Source organism: Adiantum capillus-veneris, chromosome 30 (genome assembly GCF_014529385.1).
Source record: "Adiantum capillus-veneris isolate H3 chromosome 30, ASM1452938v2, whole genome shotgun sequence".
Classification (NCBI taxonomy): domain Eukaryota; kingdom Viridiplantae; phylum Streptophyta; class Polypodiopsida; order Polypodiales; family Pteridaceae; genus Adiantum; species Adiantum capillus-veneris.
The window spans coordinates 100,125,327-100,147,564 of record NC_140960.1 but is presented as its reverse complement, the minus strand read 5'-3'; the positions used below and the strand labels follow the sequence as shown (position 1 = coordinate 100,147,564).

Below are 22,238 nucleotides of genomic sequence, written 5' to 3'. Positions count from 1 at the left end.
TGTGAAGGCGATCTTGGAGCTGTGTCCTACTGGAGGCGTGCAGGGCATAGACTGCAAAGGCCCTTGCACTCCATGCGCTACAAAAAATGAAAAACAAAGCAAAGTTTGTAGAGCATACAACAAGACGAAGCTTCATTTAATGTAAACGCTAGCGCTACATGCCCCACATGTGTGCAACGAGATGGAGGTCTTAGAGTATGTGTGTTCCGAAACAATGCAACATCACAACGACTACCGCGATATTGTCGCGAAGGGTTGCTAGTAGCTACAAGTACATATAGTGTTTGAAAACATGCTCTTAAAATCTCAAATGTTCAAACTTCAACTGTACCAGAGGAAGTCAAAGGGATTGTACGGTCGGAGTGTCACGTGAGGGGGGGTACGGCGGCGTGGTGGACAGATTTAAGCAATACGCATGCATATTGCACATTGCAATGGCATTGCAAATAAGCCTATAACAGGGTACACGTATATGGAATTGATTTTTACATGCATGCATCGCACATCACATGCATACATGCACATTTCCAAGCGGAAAGGCCCGACAACGGGAAAACAGGGGACTCCGAGGGGAGTTTGCGAGCCCGGAGTCTGGAGGAAATGCGCAGCAAAAGAGAGGGCCCAGAAACGCTTGTGCGTGTTTCTGCGTCAGCCCGCGCTCCCAAAAGAGTAGAGGAGCTCCTCTTCCTCCATAGCCTCACACAAAGGTCGGCCCTGCCCTGCCTCCCCTGTTTTTGGATGAGGCGCCCATTGCCACAACTGGAAATTTTGCTCTCTCGAAGCTCTGCATCTCTTCTTTCGTTCGTCTTGGAGATTATTGCAAGAAACCCTAGCTTCTGACTTCCCTTTCAATCGCCCATTTCATCTCCTTCCCTCCGAATTGCAGAAGAGATCCCTTCTAGAAGCGTTCTTGGATAGTGACCCCCCCTTATAAATTTCTCTCTTCTTGTACTTGACGCCTGATCAATCAGCTAGACATAATTGCTGCTAGCTCGGTCGCCGTTATTTCTCCCTGTGCTTTGGATATGGACGTCCCGCTCATGCTTCTGTTCTCATTGAAGGTACCATGGCTGTATATCCAGGTATCACAAGTCTGCAAGACCTATCCAGCATGTGATGGGAGCCATCGGGATGTGGCTGCTTTCCGTTGCTGTGGGAAGCTCCTTGTCGTCTATGCCATTTAGCACATGAAATTTTCTTGTGATGCAGACACAGCCTAACAATTTTTCTTCTCCAAGTCAATTACCACAGAGTGTTTCTGGTCTATCTCTAGCGCTTCCACATTCATCTTCGCAGTCTGGAGGTCTTTCTCATGCTATGCCAGGTGGAATCGCACATGTAACACCGACGGGGATTACTCATGCAATGCCTGGAGGAGTTTCCAATGCTATGTCAGGAGGAATTGCACATGCTATGTCAGGAGGAATTGCACATGCCTTACCGCTTGCTTCGTGTGCATCTCCTAGCTTCCCCTTACCATCGGCTTCTTTTGATAGTGGCTATTGTCTGCCAAGGGTAAAACTTGCCGACATCCTTCCTGAGGATGGTCCACCTTCTGCTGTTTACACAAGGGCTGTAGAAGACCTTTCTAGTTGTTTGTCCAGACAGGGTGCTGCAGTAATAGAATTGAGTGCAGAGGATGCTGCTCTTGTGAGGTGTGCTTTGGAATCAGCGACGCTATATTTTCGCACTCGTGCACAGGCAACTAGCTCTGTACCGTGGGGTGCATCGGGATGGTCCAAGACATCAGGATATGTGTCCTCTAGTTCAAGGGACATGTATTATTATCGGGCTGGCAGGTAAACAGAATTCATTCATTGGTTGAAGTGTAAAGGATGGTTTCAATGGGGCGTTTGTTGTAGTTAAAGGCTTAAGCATCTTGAATTTTAATCATGGAGGCAGTTGTGTCTCTCTTCTTATATTTCAAGCATAAGGTCCCCAGGAACCACTGGGCATGAGAATGGTGCATCACCAGAGATGGCCGAGTGGCCATCTGACCACCCTACTTGATGGGGATGAGGTCTCTTATTCCTTTATATCAAGTTATGCTCATGTGTGTGGTTTTCAATACATGGCTCTATATATATTATCAGGCATTGATGCCGTTAGTGGGGATGTCCTTGTATTTAGGCAATACTGTCCATGATGAGCCGATGGTCGTTCCGTCTTTTGGATGGCTACCATGACTCAAGGTGAATTGATAGGTTTACCAATTTAATTATAGCTTGTTTAATTGTTGACAACTTACTAAAAATGCGTAAAAAGCTTGTGTTTTTTTTTTGTGGTCGGAGATGTGGTGCATTCATTGTCATACTAGCAAGGGAAGTGCTCGATGTCTAGTCCATGCTTAGTAAGGCATAGTGTCATCTTTGAGCGCCATGATTCTTTATTAGCTCCCTTTGCAATCTGACTAGATGCCTCAAATCCTCTCCATGGGAGCGGGTCTGAGCCATATCTTTAACTAGGTGTATAAAGCAGATCTTGTCAGATAGGGCCTCCACTACCATATAAACTCCGATTTCTTACAAATCATCTATGAAATCATAATTTAAAGCCAAGGATGCTTTATCTTGTCAATGTAGACGTGGGCAATTTGTCAAACAGCCACCCTTTGTATGAGGCTCTTGAAATTTAGCCCGAAGGCACAATCTCGCTGGGCTGTGCAATTGATGATGAACCTCAATCATCTATCACACTAACATAAACATTACCTCTTGCTCCATTGCGTAGCTACTGGTGCTTTGTTATTATCTTAAAGAATGTTTCTTGACATGGAGACAGTAGAGAGAGAGATGCATCGGTGAAAGTTATCCGACGGATAGATTCAGAGAGAAGCAGTAGATAACATCGTGATGGGGTCCCAACAACCACTCTCAACACCCCGTTACTTCTATTTTCTGTATTGATAAAAGATGTTTATGGCAGATCTTGCCTTGATACCCATGAATGCTGGTACCTTAGATGAAGTTCAAGATGACTTGGCATCAGCTGTTCTCTCTCTTGGAATGCTCGTCTCCTCTGCCTGATGCCTCCAAGTAGCAACTCCTCAAACAAACCTCTAGAGGCTGATGTAGTAGAGGTAAGGATGGTAGATCTGACTTCTACTTGGTGGAAAATGGCTAATGATGGGGTGAAGTGTTGGACTTTTCTGAATCTGAGGGTTCTGGTGCTACTCTTAGGCTCTGGTGGTTGACATCTATGGGCTGAAAATTGCAGATCTGTATGGCCGACCAAGAGCTGCAAAAATGCAGATGTACTTGGCCACTATTTGGGCTGCTCTTGTTTGCAGAATCCTCGCAACATGTTCAGCTGGTTTTTGCTTTAAAAAACGCGGAGGAGGAGGCTGATCACTGGTAATCTCTGCAACAAAGGGTGACCAGGTGGGATCACCTAGGCTGAACAAGAGCAGATCTGCCCTTGTCCTGCACAAAGGTAAGACAAAGGCGGGGACAAGTGCGCCTAATTTTAGGGGCGCTGAAGCTGATGGCTTCTCCAAAGACATTTAGAGAGGTGCTAAGAGGCGGAGGCTCTTTGTGATAGCCACCAAGGAGCACCAGATGCAGCAGCCCATGGGGCCCATAAAGCAAAGGTTCCATGTCTGAGTCAAGTCGCTCACAAAACGCAGTGGAAAGTGTGGGATTGTATGGATTACCAAGTGCTGTATAGATTTTCCTTTGGCCGAGTTTCTATTACTAGTAGGCAAGGCCCCAGTTGTAAAACAGATTGGGTGAGTGGTCTCATAGAGAACAATTGTAAAATTGACAGTCCTTAATTAATTAAAGAAATACCACTAGGGCGCTCGACTGAAGAAGAAGAAGAAGAAGATAATTTTTAATGTTGTAGGAAACTATCCCAAGAGACCTTAAAGATCTATCCGACGTGTAATGTGGAGCGGAAGTGAATGATGGTGTATGGCTCAGGATGAGTGATCAGTGAGTGCTCAAGGTTCCTTTCACTTAGCGAAAGAGAGAGCCTTCCTTACTAATGAGAGAATGTGCAAGGACCAAAACAAAGAGAGTGGAAATTGTGAGTGCAAGTGCATGAGAGTGCTAGAGAGAGAGAGAGGAGATGACACCAGATGGGTTCCCAAACCCCCCTCCAAGGGCCCCCCTCTCTATTGCTAGAGAGGTATTTGCTTTAAATTGCACAAAGTCTGGCACAATGCTTCTAGATGCTGTGGTACTTGATGACGATGACAACGACGAGGTTGAGGCTAATGGTTGAACTGCTGAAATCTGAAAACGCTAGTCATGCCATAGTTACCGAGGAACGCTCCTCTAGGGGGCTGGGAATGCTGGAACGGCGTTCTGGGGCATAGCTATGGCGGGGAACGTCATGGAACGGCCAGGCATTCCGACAAATTTTTAGGTATCGGAATGGGGGGCTGGAACGGATAGGAACGGTCGGGAACGGCGGAAAAAGACAATAGGCAGTCAGGCAGGCTGAATGGTCGGATTCTGGGCAACAATCATTTTCCGGCCAAAAGTAAAAAACGGGCAGATTTTATTAACGTTGGATTTTATTTGAAAATGAGCAAGCCTATATAATGCAAACCCCCTCACCCCTTCCCTTCACAACATACAAGTGAATGCTTCAAGCCTTCAATGCACCATTGCATTGTTCTACACTCTAACCTCTACCCTCCCTCTCTCCCTCTCTCCCCCTCTCTCTCTCTCTCTCTCCCTCTTGAGTCTTGACTCTACCTACTCTATCTCTCTCGAGCTCTCAAGGCTCAAGCTTACATGATACGCATTCGCCATTGAAGATTCAAGAAGCTCTCTTTGCTACAAGGCTCGCCGCTCAAGCTCTCTCTCTCTCTCTCTCTCTCTCTCTCTCTCTCTCTCTCTCTCTCTCTCTCTCTCTCTCTCGCGCGCGCGTGTGCGCACGCTCGTGCATCATCCATGGCCTCTTCTTCTCGTTCAACCCCCTCCGTTCAAGCGGGCAACACTCAAAAGGCGAAGGAATAGTCGTGGTGGGATGAAGTGACCTCGGAGGGCATCTTGTTGGCGGCGGGATGTAACAAACTTGGACACTCCAAGTCAAGATTCTACCGCGACATAGCAGAGATTCACTTCAAAACAGTCCACAATTCACACTTGATTCGACACGGCCCGACAAAGTTCCGTGCCTAGAAATATTGGCCCCAAAGATTGGTGCCCCTTTCGGTATATCTTTTTGTATTAATCTGTGTTCAAAGTACAAGAGAGTGGGAGGGTTCTCACTCTCAGACTCTGCGTACAGATGCGCTGAGAAGTGAGGGCCCTGCCCACTTATTTATAAGTTGCAAGGGATGCCCAAAAGTAGAGCCCCAAAAGCAAGTAATCAAAAGCTTCTAAAATTAAAGCAACTGAGTCCAAAAGCTTCCAAAAACTGTCCAAAATCTAGCCAGCGCTAAAAAAGTAATTTGCGGGGATCGGTACGTTGCCACGTCAGTTTGTCAGCGTAAAACGCGTCGGAAAATCCGGAAGTCCGTACGGAATGCCACGTCAGCATGTCAGCGGGGATGTTGCGGGTCCGTACTGCCACGTGTCCGTGGGTGTGTATTTGGGGCAATGCCACGTCACCCGTTTGTGATACACCCCCCTCTTGAAAGCATTGTAATTGCCCTCGATTACGCCTGCAAAATAGACAGAGGCCATAAACTGTGTTAGCAGACACTGACTATTAGTACCGACGCACTAGGTACAACACATTTAGCACATGTACCAATCGACAGTCACATCACAGGACATCACATGACAAATCACATTCAAATATCATTCCAAATCTTAGACCATGATTAATCGGCAACGTATTTAGCAATTGCATCTAGATCCAGTTGGGACCTCTTAGATGCCCGATTAACTAATCCATATTGCAATCATGTCTATAGAGATTTATGAGACCGAAATGCTGCAATCATTTCGTCTATTAGTTCCTGCACTCAAACAAGTCAAGTACAAATCAATCAGTATCATTTTCATTTTTGGGAATTCCAATTCATAAAGTCATATAGCAGAATATTGTCAGCTCAGCACTATGCCTGAAACCCAAAGGGACATCAATGACTCTATATCAAATCAAAATATCGGGGCAATGTGTCAACAAAGGAGCGGAGTGACTCCCCTTTGTGCATACCCGCTGCACTAGATTCGCCCATGCTGAAATCAGGGTAGACTATGCTAAACCGAATGCTTCAAGGTAAAGATTCACAATCTGAGAAGTATCTGCTAGCTCCTCCTCCTCCATCCACTTCGTATGCAATGCGAGATAGTTCTTGAATTTAACCAAGAACCGCCTTATCACTTTACCTTTAATCTTTCTATCTTTATGTGTATCTGTTCTGGAACAAGTATCTCCTCGCTTTCCTGGACATTCTTCAAATCGGGCCAATCACGAATAGTATCAACCACCTCTTCCAATTCTTGCTCTGTAAACATCCTCGGAGCAGGAGGTTTCTTGATTGTCGGTTTGATGGGTGGCTTTGTGGCCTTTTGCCACTGGGTGTGCACTTCTTCGAAGGATGTCGGAGTCAAAAATTTTGCAAATTTCGGATCCTTCGATATGTTGATTATCATCTTTGTCGCGTCGTCAACTAATTGTCGACGTTCCATCTCTTCAATCTCTGCTTGAGTAGGCCGAGGTGGGCCGTACTCTTCATGCGAATCTTCTTGATCTCTTCCCGCATCCCCAAATGCAGAGGAAGTCGACTGTTCTTTGTTGGAATCCATAAGTGTCGCGAGTAAAGGATCAGATTTCCCGATGGCAGAGAAATCAACCGCGCTCTGATACCATTGTAACAAACATGGACACTCCAAGTCAAGATTCTACCACGACATAGCAGAGATTCACTTCAAAACAGTTCACAATTCGCACTTGATTCGACACGGCCCGGTGGAGTTCCGTGCCTAGAGGTATTGGCCCCAAAGATTGGTGCCCCTTTCGGTATTTCTTTTTGTATTAATGTGTATTCAAAGTACAAGAGAGTGGGAGGGTTCACTCTCAGACTCTGCGTCTAGATGCTCTAAGAAGTGAGGGCCCTGCCCACTTATTTATAAGTTACAAGGGATGCCCAAAAGCAGAGCCCCAAAAGCAGGTAATCAAAAAGCTTCTAAAATTAAAGCAACTGAGTCGAAAAGCTTTTAAAAACTGTTCAAAATCTAGCCAGCGCTCAAAAAGTAGCCTTTGTAATTTGCGGAGATCGGTACGTTGCCACGTTAGCTTGTCAACGTAAAACGCGCCGAAAATCCAGAAGTCCGTATGGAATGCCATGTCAGCATGTCAACGCACGTTGCGGGTCCGTACTGCCACGTGTGATTGGGTGTGTATCTGGGGCAGTGCCACGTCACCCATTTGTGACATACCCCCCTCTTGAAAGCATTGTAATCGCCCTCGATTATGCCTGCAAAATAGACAGAGGCAACGTCACCCATTTGTGATAAACCCCCCTCTTGAAAGCATTGTAATCGCCCTCGATTATGCCTGCAAAATGGACAGAGGCCATAAACTGTGTTAGAAGACACTGATTGTTCGTACCGACGCACTAGGAACAACACATCTAGTACATGTACCAATCGACAGTCACACCACATGACAAATCACATTCAAATATCATTCCAAATCTTAGACCATGATTAATCGGCAACGTATTTAGCAATCACATCTAGATCCAGTCGGGACCTCTTAGATGCCCGATCAACTAATCCATATTGCAATCATGCCTATAGAGATTTATGAGACCGAAATGTTGCAGTCATTTCGTCTATCAGTTCTTGCACTCAAACAAGTCAAGTACAAATCAATCAGTATCATTTTCATTTTTGGGAATTCCAGTTCATAAAGTCATACACCAGAATATTGTCAGCTCAGTAGTATCCCTGAAACCCAAAGGACATCAGTGACTCTATATCAAATCAAAATATCGGGGCAATGTGTCGACAAAGGAGCGGAGTGATTCCCCTCTTGTGCATACCCGTATACATTCGTGCTCATCCATGGAGAAACGTGCTCAACATACAATATGCCATGCCTAGTAAAAGGGATCACATAACGATGCTGACTAAAATATAGGAAACCTTCACGAATGAAACACTCGAACAATGCCTGCGTATCAATCATGCGAACACACAATACTTACTATGAGGGTGCTTTTGACCAAGGCTCGAGAGCCAAGATCGGTTCTTCCTGAAGGGGTTCTTGGGACCTAGGCTCAAGAGCCAAGATCGAGCCTTTGTGATTGATCGAATCTGCAACGAGGCTAGCTTCGCTAGAAAAAGCATCCACTAACACATCATCCTTGTGAACAATCACATCATCTTCATGCAATTCATCATGCTTGTCTTTTTCATCCAAATCATCATGCAAATCATTATCCTTTGAATCATCATGCTTCTCATAATCATGCAAATCCTGTGTGTCGTGCTGTGGAGAAAAAGAGACTGAGAGAGTCTCCTTCTCCTGAATCTTGTCCTGCATATTAGCAATGAGAGATGGAGAATGAGCAATGTCCTCTCCATGAATGACAATAGGAGAATCACTTTTGGCATTGAGAGTTATAGTGTTAATCAGAAAATCCATGAGAGCGTCATTATCACGAAACCATCGAATGTCCAAATCATATCACATCCTGAGAGAGGAGAAACAACAAATCTTCTAGTGAAGGCAATCTGTTTAATTGCAAATAACACATCAAGGCATTCCTCGGTGATGAGAGCGTCCATACCAGGACGAAAGCTAGAGACCTCGATAGGAGATCTCGGACTAACTTCGAGGCGGGCTCTCTCAACAAGAGAGGAACTGATCACATCATGCATACTACCAGGGTCAAACAATATGACAAAACGGTGCCCCGACGTACGACCATAACATTTAATGAGAGAATCATCAATGGGAGGGTCTTGAGAAACTTTGGGCACACCCGTGTTATCATTCATTGCATTGACAGATGTAGTGGGTGCTGTGGGTTCTTTAGATTCATTCGATTCAAGCTTAGGACATGTTCTTTTTATGTGACCCTTAATGTGACAATGAAAACAACGACCTTCCTTAGAATAAGTGCTTTGTTCTTCCGACGTGATGTAACCTCCTACAATTCCTTGTGCTATCTTTTCATCTGGAGTAAGCTTAGGTTTAGCAGTTGTGTTAGCCTTACCCTTAGATTCATTGGAAGAATTCTTTGATGAGAGAATGTTGTAAGATTGGTTAGAAGAGTTATCATTCTTACCATTCTTACCGTTCTGAGGGTTCTAAGAAGTCTGCGAGGTACTGGTGGAAGTCTTGTTCTCCTTAGGCTTTCCCTTGTTGTGCTTCATCTCCTGTGCGAGAGCAATTGCTACCGCCTTGTTGAGATCGATTGGATCGAATACCTCGACATCGTACTTGATATACTCGTCCAATCCAAAGAGAAAAGCCTCTTTGCGTTCATCATCCGACATGCGTAGTTGGGTACCTAGCTGCAAAACACGATTAGAAAAAGACATAACCGGCATATCATTTTGCTTGAGAGCGCGCCAATCGTCTTTCAATCGTGCAAGGTACTGAGGTGGCATAAACCGCGCCTTGAGCTTGTCTTGGAAATCAGCCCAACTAAAAGAGAGGGGCGTGAAATCGTCGGCTGCCTCTAGGTGCGCGGCTAGCTGTGCCTCTTGCCATGCGTGGTACCAATTGATGGCATCACCGGCAAGGTACATAGCTGCCGTCAAAACTTTGCTATTTCCTGTCTTCTTAGTTCTCGCAAAATAAGCATTAAATTGATGCAACCAAGAATGAATAACTGTAGCATTCATCTTACCGTCATACTTACTGAAAGTCAACTTTTCTGTGACTGGATGATTGGAATCCGCGTCGTGGCTTGCGCCACTTGACGAACTCCCACGATCTTTGGGTGGTTTGGTCTTCGAGGCTAGGATGTGGGAAATAAATTCTTGATGACGAATCTCCCTATGAGCCTCTCGTTCATCACGCTCGCGTTCGAAAGCAAGTCGATGTTCTTCTTGCTTTGCGGCAAGAGCAAGGCGCTCACGTTCCTGAGCAAGGCGACTTGCTTCTTGTCTATCCATCATGGCCATCATCTGCTTGACCATTGCCTCCATAGCACTTGGTGGTGTAGATGGTGAAGGGGGAGGGTTGAAGAAATCATCTCCGGGTGGGGACGAGTCTTCGTCGCCTCTCTCATGCTCATCAGCTGTATGCGAAGTATCCATTCCGCTTCGGGTGACGACCATGCACTATGATCTTGGGGTCTTAAGCTCGCGAGGAACTTGGGTTCTTGAGGGTCTTGAGATCCTTGATTCGTGAGAATCTTGGGTTCTTGAGGTTCTCGAGGGTCTTGGGTTCTTGGGGTTCTTGAGGTTTTCTTTCGCTTGCAAATTGCGTTGGAGAAGGATCTTCTCTTCACCCGTGTTCTACTCCTTTCTACGGGCGCACCCCTTGGTGGCCTTGCGCTCACACCAAGGTTGCTTTTTCCCACCTCACGTCGATTGGCCGGTCGCTAAGTGCACGGTCCGCTCTCAATGAGTGAAAAGAGACACAAGGGGAGGCTGGACAAGCCCTTCTTTCTTGGGATTCTTGTCACTCTTCAATAAAACACGATTAGGAATCGCCACGCCCAAGTAAACTTGGGTTCGTGCGATCGCAACAAGCAAAAAAAAATTCTTGTGGTTCTTTCCTTGAGTAATGCAGAACACTTCCAAAGCTCTGATACCAATGTTAGGTGCAGCGGAATGAATGTTGTATTTTCTCAAGATTAGTGATCTTTATTGCTCAAGGTTCCTTTTAGTTCTTAGGGAAAGAGAGAGGTTTTCGTCTTATGGAGAGTGCTATGATCACGAACAAAGTGAGTGGATATTGTGCGTGCAAGTGAATGAGACTGAGAGAAGGAGAGAGAAGAGATACGACACCCGAGAGTTTGTAAAACCCTCCTCCGAAGGCCCCACTCTCGTCTGTGAGAGTGGTGTACTTTGATTGCACAAAGGTGTACAATGCGTATGCAATGGACTGATGCAATGGGACTATGCCGATGACGACGATGGTGATGACGACGGCAACTTGATGGCTGAAATCTGAGTTCTTCTATTCGCTGAATTTCGGGACTGTTTGGTGGCTGAAAATGACTGTTTTGGCTGCGTTTTATGGCTGAAAATGGGGGAGCATCTGCAACCAACTTGGGGGCTGATCTGCTACTGTTTCTCTGCTGAGATTCTGCGTTTGTCAATGGCTGAAATCTGCGTTTTTGTCCATGCTAAAAAACGTTGGAGTCTGCAAGTGGTGCTGGCGTTTTTGCATGGAAACGCTGGCTGGTGCTGTATCTGTTGAGGTTGGAAACGCTGGAGTTGCTGATGTCGCCTGGCGCTAGTGAATGCTGAAAACGCTAATGGCTGAGGGTGGTTGGTCGTGGGAAAAACGCCAAGGATGGCCTAGGGTGCTGAGAGGGGGTACTGTTGAGAAGTTGCCTGTTGAGCGGGAAGCTCTTGCTGCCTTTTCTTCCAGAAAGTGCTAACTTCGGTTTGTATTAACTTAGCAAAATTGCCCTACCCACCTTTGTTGGAAAGTCACTTAAAAATAATAAGTGAAAATAACCAAAAATAGAAAAATAGGCTAAATGCACTGGAAAATTTCCCTAACGGATGTTAATGGATTCTGATGGGAATTTCAATGATCATGCTGTGTGCAACCGGAGGATATGCATCTATGCTAAGTGACTGGGCATGCACGGTCTACGAATAGACTCACAAAAGTGCCAGATCACCTCTAATCTAACTTGATTGGACTTGACGGAAACCCTGCTATGGTGTAGCTTGTCCACGGACACATAGGGTTGGGATGTGTCACGTGACATCAAGGTAAAGGTTCACAATCTAAGGAGTATCTGCTAGCTCCTCCTCCTCCATCCATTTCGCATGCAATGCGGGATAGTTCTTGAATGTAACCAAGAACCGCCTTATCACTTTACCCCTAATCTTTCTATCTTAATGTACCAATATCTGTTCTGGAACGAGTATCTCTTCGCTTTCCTCCACTTCGGGTTGCTCATTTGGCTCCCCATCATCGGGCACATCGCCTTTAAAAGGCTTCAAGAGACTCACATGAAAAGCATTGTGAATTCTCCAAGTATCGGACAGCTTCAGTCTAAAGGAGACATCATTTATCTTTTCTTTTATATGGAAAGGTCCATAGTATCTCATGCTAAGCTTTGGAAAAAGCTGCTCCTTTCCCTTTTTCTTTCTCAGGCATGCCTTCTCAAAACGTAAGAGCACCCAATCGTCTTCTTTTAATTTCAAATCGCGACGATGTCAATCTACTGCCTTCTTGTGTCTTTCCTGAGATTTCTCTAAAGCCTTTCGGACCTTGGCAAAAGCAATGTCCAAGTCCCTCGTGTATTGGTCGGCTTCAAAAATCTTATCTTTCGTGCTTAAGAAGGGTGGAACCTTCGGAGCACCTTCAACAATCTTAAATGGCCCCTTCCCCGTCGAAGAGTGAATCGAGTTATTGTAGGCAAATTCTACCAAAGGTAAAAACCTTTCCCAGTGAGTCTTCTGATCCAAAATGTAAGACCTTAATAAATCCAGTACGACTGAATTTGCATTCTCAGATTGCCCATTTGTCTGCGGGTGGAAAGATGACGAGAGCTGCAACTGTGTGCCAATGTTCTCCAAAATGGCCTTCCAAAACAAACTCGTAAATCGGGGATCTCTGTCGGAGACAATTGTCTCAGGCATGCCATGTAATCTGAATATCTGGGCAATGAACAGTCTCGCTAAGTGATTTGGCTTGACTTTTTTTTTTTACTGGAATGAAATGAGCTTGCTTGCTAAATCTGTCAACAACAATGTAGATACCATCGTGGCCACTCTGTGTCTTCGGGAGATTAAAACTGAAATCCATTGCAATACTTTCCCAGGGGCGGGTGGGAATGGGTAAAGGCTTTAACAATCCCTGTGCTTTATGCATGTCAAACTTGACCTTATGGCATACCAAGCAACTGTGTACAAAATCGTCCACGTCCTTCTTGGGTCTCGGCCAAAAGAAGTATCTCTCCACACCTTTCAAGGTGGTATCAATGCTGCGGTGACCCGTAATGGTGGACAATGGCATTCGGTTAGAACCTTTCCCCTCAACGGCTATGTAACGCACAACATTGTTTTTTTCATCAAGTAGCCATTCCGAATAGAATATCCCGCTACTACCTCCCTATTCTGTATTCGACCGAATACATCTGGATCTGTGGCGTACTAATCGATCATATCCTCGAAGTTTCTATGGTGTATAGCGAAAATAGCCAGAACCAACGGCTTCCAGGACAACATCTGCCACCAAGTTCTTCTGTCCCTGCACATGGACAATCTGGAAGTGAAATTGTGACAAGATATTTGCCCCCCGCATCTGCTTTCCCAATAGCTGCTTCTGTGACAAGAAGTGGCATAAACTCTGAAGAACGTAAAATCGGCTCCGAGTAGGTAATGTCGCCACGGAGTAAGAGCATGGATAACCGCCAAAAGTTCTTTCTCATATATTTGTGCTGTCAATTCCGGCCTTGAAAACAATCGGCTCTCATAGGCAATGACATAGCCTTCTTGCATTAAGACCCCCTATGAGTCGTAAGGAGGAGTCTCTTTCTCGTGGGGACCCACAGAGGTGTCACATGACACATCCAACCGTATGTGTACGTGGACAAGCTACAACATGATCAGGGTTCAGTCAGTCTAGTTAGTATAGATTTAGAAGTGATTTGGCACTTTTGTGAGTCTATTCGTAGACCGTGCATGCCCAGTCACTTAGTGTAGATGCATATCCTCTGGTTGCACACAGCATGATCATCAGTATTCCCATCAGAATCCATTAGAATCAGCTAGGGGAATTTTCTAGTGATTTTAGCCTATTTTCCCTATTTTTGACATTTTTCACTTATTAATTTAAGTGACTTTCCAACAAAAGTACGCAGCCAAAACCCACGTTTTTCTCAGCTAAAACCTGTGTTTTTCAGCCACCCAAAACAACCCTAAGTTCATCAGATTTTCAGCAGTTAGAAGGTTGCAGATTTCAGCCTTTAGGTCGACTTTGTCATCACCGTCGTCATCGTTGACAAAGCCTAGATTTGCATCAGTCTGTTTGTACCAGATTGTGCAATGATAAGTAGACCACTCTCGCCAACCAGAGTGGGGCCTTCGGAGGAGGGTTTTACAATGTCTCTGGTGTCGTATCTCTCTTCTCTCTCTATCTCTCAGTCTCATACACTTGCACGCACAATGTCCATTCACTTTGTTCGTGATCATAGCACTCTCTCATTAAGAACGGAAGGCTCTCCCTTCCATAAGAACAAAAGGAACCCTTGAGCATAGTTCGGAGCACTCATCTTGAGCAAAGCGCAAACATTCATTCCGCTGCACCTAACATTGGTATCAGAGCTTTGGCAGTGTTTTGTATCGCTCAAGGAAAGAACCACAAGAATCACAAGAATTTTTTTGCTTGTTGCGGTCGCACGAACCCAAGTTCGCTTGGGCGTGTCGATTCCTAATCGTGTTTTTGAAGAGTGACAGGAAACCCAAGAAAGAAGGGCTTGGCCAGCCTCCCCTTGTGCCTCTTTTCACTCATTGAGAGCGGACCGTGCACTTAGCGGCCGGCCAATCGACATGAGGTGGGAAAAAGCAACCTTGGTGTGAGCGCAAGGCCGCCAAGGGGTGGGCTCGCGGAAAAGAGGAGAACTCGGGTGAAGAGAAGATCCTTCTCAAACACAGATTGCAAGCGAAAGAAGACTCTCAAGAACCTCAAGAACCTCAAGACCCTCAAGAACCCAAGTTCCTCGTGAACTTAAGAACCCAAGGCCATAAGAACCCACAAGAACCCACGACTTAAGTGGATGGTCATCACTCGAAGCGGAATGGATACTTCACTTGGAGGTGATGAGCATGAGAGAGGCGAAGAAGAATTTTCCCCACTAGGAGGTTTTTCTGACCCTTCCCCATCTACGACAAGGATTGCTCTAACTCCTATGGAGGCCTTGGAGCTGATGTTTATGGAAAGGAATTTAGAACGCAAAGCAAGAAATGCAGAAAGAATGGTAGAAATGGAACGCAGACACGCAGAAAGAAAAGCAGAAATGGATCGCAGGCACGCAGAAGACGAAGCAGAAAGAAAGGCAAGACAAGAACAGAGAGATTGGCACATGCAGGAGTTCTTGCGACTCTTTTCTCACGTGTCGGCAAAGATGCAAGAGATTCAGGAGACGAAGGCTCTCTTAGTCTCTTCTTCTCCCAAGCATGACAACGCAGGATTTGCATGATTATGAGAAGCATGATGATTTGATTGACAATGATAAAGCATGATGATTTGCATGATGATCAAGATGTGATTTCTCACAAGCATGATGAGTTGCATGAAGAAGATGTGATTGTTCACAAAGATGATGTGTTAGTTGATACTTTCTCTAGTGAAGCTAACCTCATTGCAGATTCGATTAATCACGAAGAACCGATCTTGGCTCTCGAGCCTAGGTCCAAAGAACCCCCTCAGGAAGAACCGATCTTGGCTCTTGAGCCTAGGTCCAAGGAACCCTCATAGGAAGTATTATGTGTTGGCATGATTAATACGCACGCATTGTTGGAGTGTTTTATTCGTGATCGTTTCCTGTATTTTAGTCAGTGTCTGTATGTGATCCCTTTTCCTAGACATGACGTTGAGCACGTTCCACTCATGAATGAGCACGAATGTATGCGGATTGTTCATGAAAAGCTAAAAAGTATGTATGTAAGGAAGTCACATTCCATGTCTCTTCCTTGTCATGACACATTTGTAGAACGAGCACATGAAAGTATGAGCACCAAGCGTGGGCATTTCCATTGTGTTTTACCACAGTTGATTGCTGTAGATCATAAGAGAAAGATTTGATCTCATTGTTTGCATGTGTTTGATGAATAAGTTGTCACTCCGTCTCTATGTTCATCTACATTGCATACACAGTCTTTAGCGAAGACAAGATTTTTTCCACTCACTTTACATGGAATGGCTATGTTCATGGTTTTGTGTTGGAAATGGTTTCAGGAATTTTCAACCATGGAGATTCTTGAAGAAGAAAGAAGCAGGACTCTAGACGAAGTTGAAGCATCGAAGGAGCCACATAAGACTTTGTGTCGCTTTCGGCGCGGCCCAAAGAAGCAAGCGTTGCAGACCTTTATGAAGTTCAAGTACCGTACGACCCACACATCAGAGTGGGCCGGCGAAGAGTCCCTTCCAAGATTCCGGATGCTATTGGCTATCTCCCTCGACGCCATACAGTTCGGTACGAGTACCTCACTTTGAAAAGGAGGGGATGTCACGTGACACATCCAACCCTATGTGTCCGTGGACAAGCTACGGCATGATCCGGGTTCAGTTAGTCCAGTCAGTCTAGATTTAAAAGTGATCTGGCACTTTTGTGAGTCTATTCGTAGACCGTGCATGCCCAGTCACTTAGTGTAGATGCATATCCTCTGGTTGTACACAACATGATCATCAATATTCCCATCAGAATCCATTAGAATCAGCTAGGGAAATTTTCCAGTGATTTTAGTCTATTTTCCCTATTTTTGACATTTTTCACTTATTAATTTAAGTGACTTTCCAACAAAAGTAGGTAGGGCAATTTGGGTAAGAAAATATATAAGCAAAGCAAAGTTAGCACTAAATGGCAGAAGAGGCAGCAGGAGCTCTGTCACAAAAATACGGAAGCGTAAACTGACGTTTAATTGCACTTCAAATACTCAAGAGAATTAGATGGAGCGAGAAAAACTTGACACTTCATTGGGGACCAAAAGATGGGCTGGTCCCCCCCCCATAAAGAGAATATCTTTATTACTACGGGAGAATCTTTACAAGCACAGGAACGGGGCATGCGTCCGTCCTCTATTCTTTCTTTTGTTCTGTTCTGACTACTGACTGAGAAAGTGTTTCCACTTTCTTACTGCTTAGGGGATTCCCCCTCTTCTGCGAGACTGGTTGGAAGCTCTCGAAAAGAGAGTCTATCTTCCGAAACAGCTCATCGGAAGCTCTCACAAAGGAGAGTCCATCTTCTGTTATGTGTTGCCTTCATGCTCATTCATTCATGCATCGAACACAAAAGAGAAACAAGCAAAATGCACACGCACATGCTTGCTGTAATTTTCTGCACATAACCTGAAATTCTTACCTGTGCACACCCCTACGCCGAAACAGAGGTCTTCTTCGCGATGGAATCGCGCCAAACTTGATGTAGACTTAGGATAAGGAAAGAGAAGAGAATTTCTATGGCTGATCTGCTGAAAACAGCCCTAATCGAGGTGATTAGGGGCTGAAAACAGAGAATTTCAGCAGCCGCACTCTGCTAAGAGAGCGTCTACGGCAGCTTCTCGCGATGAAACTTCACCAGAAGGTGTCTATGACTGTGAGATCCCTTGTTCTTGACAATGGGAGCACAAGGCTACCACATATGTCGCAAGGGGCTGCTCTCAAGCTTCAATGGAGGGCTCCACCGCGTAAAGCACGCTCACATTAGGGGGGATAGGTGCACTGCTAGCCCTGAAAATGGGGGAGGGGGGGCTCCTAAATAGTCATCAGGGAGAGGGGGCGCTAGGAAGAGAGTGAGAGTGAGAGAGAGTTAGTTTGCATTTGTAAGTGTGCCAAGTGGCACACTTACTTTAAAAACTTAAAAACCATTCAACTTTTGACTTTAAAAACTTCTAGCTCATTAATTAAAATGTGCAACTAACTAACAAATGCTACCAATGATTCTTTTATGAGAACACCAAAGGTCTGCCGGCGCAATGCCGCACGGGCACTGCACCGCCTTTACTTGTTCACATTTGTCCGGCCGCCCGCCCGAGCACGAACCGTTAAATTTATTTTCACGAAACTTACCCTAAGGCTTTATTAGCTTTATTAGCCTTAGGGTCACTGTTCTAAGGACCCCATCTCATTCATGTGCTTGTACTGACGCGCGTATTTTTCTGAGCCTAAAACCTGAGGCTACTGCTTACCCCTTTCTGAAGACCCGATTTCCCAATCACTAGGGCTTCAGGGTAATTTCTGCTAAGGTCCCTCTGAGGTGTTTTAGCCCGCATTTAGGCTCACCTGAGGCCTTAGAACTGCTAGGTCTATCCTGGTGTGCACACAACTAATTAGATAATTCTTTTCTCGTAACTAAATTAATTATTTACAAAGTCTGACTTAGTTACATCCCTCTTGGTTCTAAACAGTTGACCTCAACTGTAGAGCGTCAACATAACTGTGCAAGATGTCAGGGTAGTCCTTGAGATCGGACTCAGTCATCCACTTTGCATCTAAAGGAGTGTAATTCTTGAACTTGACTAAATACTTTCGATGTAGACTCCCCGACTTGAGTTGTCTCTCCGAGTGGTATATTATCTGTTCAGGTTGAAGGATTTCCTCAGTCTCTTCGACTTCTGGAGGATCTTCTTGTACTGGCGCCACTGGAGGAGGTCCAACATAGGGTCGGAGGAGATTGACATGAAAAGCATTATGGATTCGCCAATTATAAGGTAAATCCAATCTGAAAGTCACATCATTGACTTTATCTGTAATTTTGAAAGGGCCGTAGAATCTATGGGAAAGTTTGACAACTTTCCCTTTGTCGACCTGCTTTTTCAATCTAGCTTTCTCAAACCGAAGCAGGACATATTGTCCTTTTTCAAGATTGAGATTCCTTCTGTGCTTGTCTGCTTTTCTCTTCTGTTGCTCTTGAGTACGAAGAATCGCTTGCTTTACTTGTTGATGGGCAATATCAATATTGCGCACAAATTCATCTGCGGCGAAGATGTTTTCTTTGGTCACCATAATAGGAAGTAAGAGTGGCTTCCCGTAAATAATTTCGAAGGGGGCTTTACCAGTTGAGGAATGTATGGTATTATTATACGCAAACTCAACTATTGGTAAGTACTGTTCCCATTCGGATTGTCGTTCCGAAACATAGCACTTGAGGAGATCTAAAACAGTGGCATTAGCGATTTCGCTTTGACCATCTGTTTGAGGGTGATAAGCTGATGAAAAATCAAGCTTAGTTCCCAAGTTTTCAAACAATGCCTGCCAAAATAGACTAGTCATGCGGGGATCTCTATCGCTGACAATAGTCTTTGGCAATCCATGGTGTTTAAAAATCTGAGCTAGAAATATTCTAGCCATGTGATCAGCTTTGATCGTCTTCTTTACTAGAAGAAAATGGGCTTGCTTACTGAATCTATCTACTATAGTCCAGATTGCATCATTTCCATTCTTGGATCGAGGGAGATCCGTAATAAAATCCATGGCAATACTTTCCCATGGCGTGCTAGGCACAGGGAGCGGCTGAAGCTTGCCATAAACTTTATGTCTGTCATACTTCACTTTTTGGCATACTAAACACTCACGTACATGTTTTTCAATGTCCGCACGGAGTGTTGGCCAAAAGAAATACCTTTCGAGGGCACTAGTGGTGGAAGCAATTCCCCGATGCCCGGCATAAGGAGAATTATGTGCTTCATCCATCACCTTTTGTTGTAAGGGCTGAGCTATGCATATTGCTTGTTGACGATAGAGTGTATTATCCCTGATAGAATAAGGTGGCTTTGAGTGACCAGCTTGAAGATCTGCCCAAATTGTGGCGAAGTTTGGATCTTGAGGATACATCTCGCTGAGAGATTCTAGTTCCTCATGATAAATTGTTGTTAGTGCATTGATCTTTGGACGCCTGGAGAGAGCATCTGCAACTGCATTCTTCGTTCTAGAAGTGTGTAAAATCTGAAAATGAAACATTGAAAGAAAGTTGGCTCATCTCATCTGCTTTTCTGGTAACTTTCTTTGTGTGAGGAAGTAGCGAAGACTTTGATGATCTGTCTTGATAATAAAATTAGCTCCTAATAGATAGTGTTTCCAAATGGAAAGAGCATGAATTACTGCCATTAGCTCTTTCTCGTATATGGAGACATGCAACTCTGCATCTTTAAGGCGCCGACTTTCATAGGCTATCGCGTGACCCTCTTGGTTCAAAGCTGCTCCTACACAATCTCCAGATGCATCGCAGTATACCTCGAAAGGTTTGCGAAGAGCAGGGACGGTGAGAACAGGTCCGTGACTAAGTTGAGAGATAAGCTTTTCTTTAAGCTTTTTGAAAGCATTGTTCTCCTTCGAAGACCATGTATACCTAACGCTTTTCTTTGTTCGGTCATGTAATGGTCCCGCAATTTGTGAGAACTTTTCTATGAAGCGTCTATAGTATGCACACATACCTATAAAGCTTCTTAGTTCATGAAGATTCCTTGGTTTAGGCCATCCTTTTATTACCTCTAACTTAGATAGATCCATTTGGATGCCATCTTGAGAGATAATATGACCTAAGTACTGAATCTCTTGCAAGAAAAATTCACTTTTCTTTCGATTAACATAAAGTTTATTCTCTCTTAAAACTTGAAATATTACCTGGAGATGTTGCTTGTGTTCCACCAATGAATTAGAGTAGATGATAATATCATCAAAGAACACTCCAGTGAAGGTTCGATGAGGCCTGAACAACTTCTCCATCAAGCGGTTGAATGTGGCTGGTGCATTGGTCAAGCCAAAAGGCATGACAATGTACCAGTTTGATGTAGACTTTGTAGGATGAAATATTCTATTGGCATTCTTCGTCTTATCTCTCTCTCTCTCTCTCTCTCTCTCTCTCTCTCTCTCTCTCTCTCTCTCTTTACCTCACATTCTCTAGTCATGTCCAATCCCCGCACACCTCGGTCTAGAGGTGCATGGAGATCAGAACCACCGGGTTATAATCTCGTCTTTATTGGTCAATACCTATATTTTTGGGTACAAGAAATCTACAGACCCACGTCTACATGATACTGCATGTAGTGGACAAAACCCCTTTGCCTCTTCTCTAGCTGTAGCACTTTTGTCAGGTCATGGAGGAGATCTGCTATCGTGGCAAAAGCTCGAATGAAACGCCGATAATAAGAACAGAGGCCAAGGAAACTTCGCACATCATGTACTGTAGTTGACGTAGGCCATTCTACAATTGCTTGAATCTTATCAGGGTCCATTCTCACCTGGTTGTGAGATACTATATGGCCCAAATAGTGGATTTCTTTTAGAAAGAACTCACTCTTCTTAGCATTCACAAATAATTTGTGTTTGCGTAATTCTTCAAACACTAAGGCGAGATGCTTATAGTGTTCGTCTTCCGTCTCTGAGAAGATTAAGACGTCATCAAAGAAAACACCTGTAAAGCTTCTGTATGAGTGGAAGATTCTATCCATCATTCTGTTGAATGTAGCTGGTGCATTAGTGAGCCCAAAAGGCATCACTAAGAATTCATACAACCCGAAGGTTGTTCTAAATGAAGTCTTATGCACATCCTGAGGAGCTATGCGGATTTGATGATAACCGCTCTTCAAGTCTATACGACTAAAGACACTGGCTCCTTGTAACTTATCAAGAATGTCGTCAATCCGAGGGATTGGAAATCGATTCTTGATTGTGATCTTGTTTAGAGATCTATAGTCTATGCACATGCGGAATGTGCCATCTTTTTTCTGTACTAGCAAGACAGGTGAACAATATGGAGAAGTACTAGGCCTTATTAAGCCCTTCTCCAAAAGTTCGTTAACCTGCTTGAGAATTTCCTCTTGCTGCATTAGACTAACTCGATAAGGGGGCTGATTTGGAGGAGAACTTCTTGGGATCAAATCAATGGTATGATCCTCAGGTCGCGAAGGTGGGAGTTCATTTGGAAGTTCATCTGCAAAACAATCTTTATATCTTTCTATTAACTTAAGTCTTTTTTGCTCTAAAGAGGAAGAAAGTTGTGAAACAAACACATCTCTCTCTCTTGCAAAAATCATGTACGCTGAAACACACTTTTTCATTTCTTTCTTGATGGCAATGTGGTTGGCGATAGGAATACGCTAATCACCTGCATCTGCAAGTACAAGATACTCGTTTCCTTTATGAGCAAAAGATAAGGTTTTCTGGACATAGTCAGGAATGGGATGCATCTTGTAGTGCCAAGGCATTCCCAAGATAACATCGCATCCTTCAAGTGAAGCTAGTAAGAAAGACTCTTGATCCTTGTAGTCGTCGACCTTTAGATTCAACTTTCCTATGATTGGAGTAGAGTTTGAGTTCTGCCCTTTGAAAGCTGATTGCGCTTGAATATAGACTCCGAAACGATTGGGCACAAAAATACGGAAGCGTAAACTGACGTTTAATTGCACTTCAAATACTCAAGAGAATTAGATGGAGCGAGAAAAACTTGACACTTCATTGGGGAC

The 22,238-nt window shown here is 44.4% G+C and overlaps 1 protein-coding gene across 1 annotated transcript in view; it reads left to right on the top strand.

Moving 5' to 3' along the window:
* The first annotated feature begins 533 nt into the window (after positions 1–533).
* Positions 534–22,238, top strand: part of LOC147418501 (uncharacterized) — a 104,214-nt gene continuing 82,509 nt past the window's right edge. Inside the window, exon 1 of the mRNA XM_086506458.1 lies at positions 534–1,799. Within this exon, the coding sequence (XP_086362584.1) occupies positions 1,204–1,799 (596 nt within the window). The 5' untranslated portion in view covers positions 534–1,203. The remainder of the gene's footprint in view (positions 1,800–22,238) is intronic.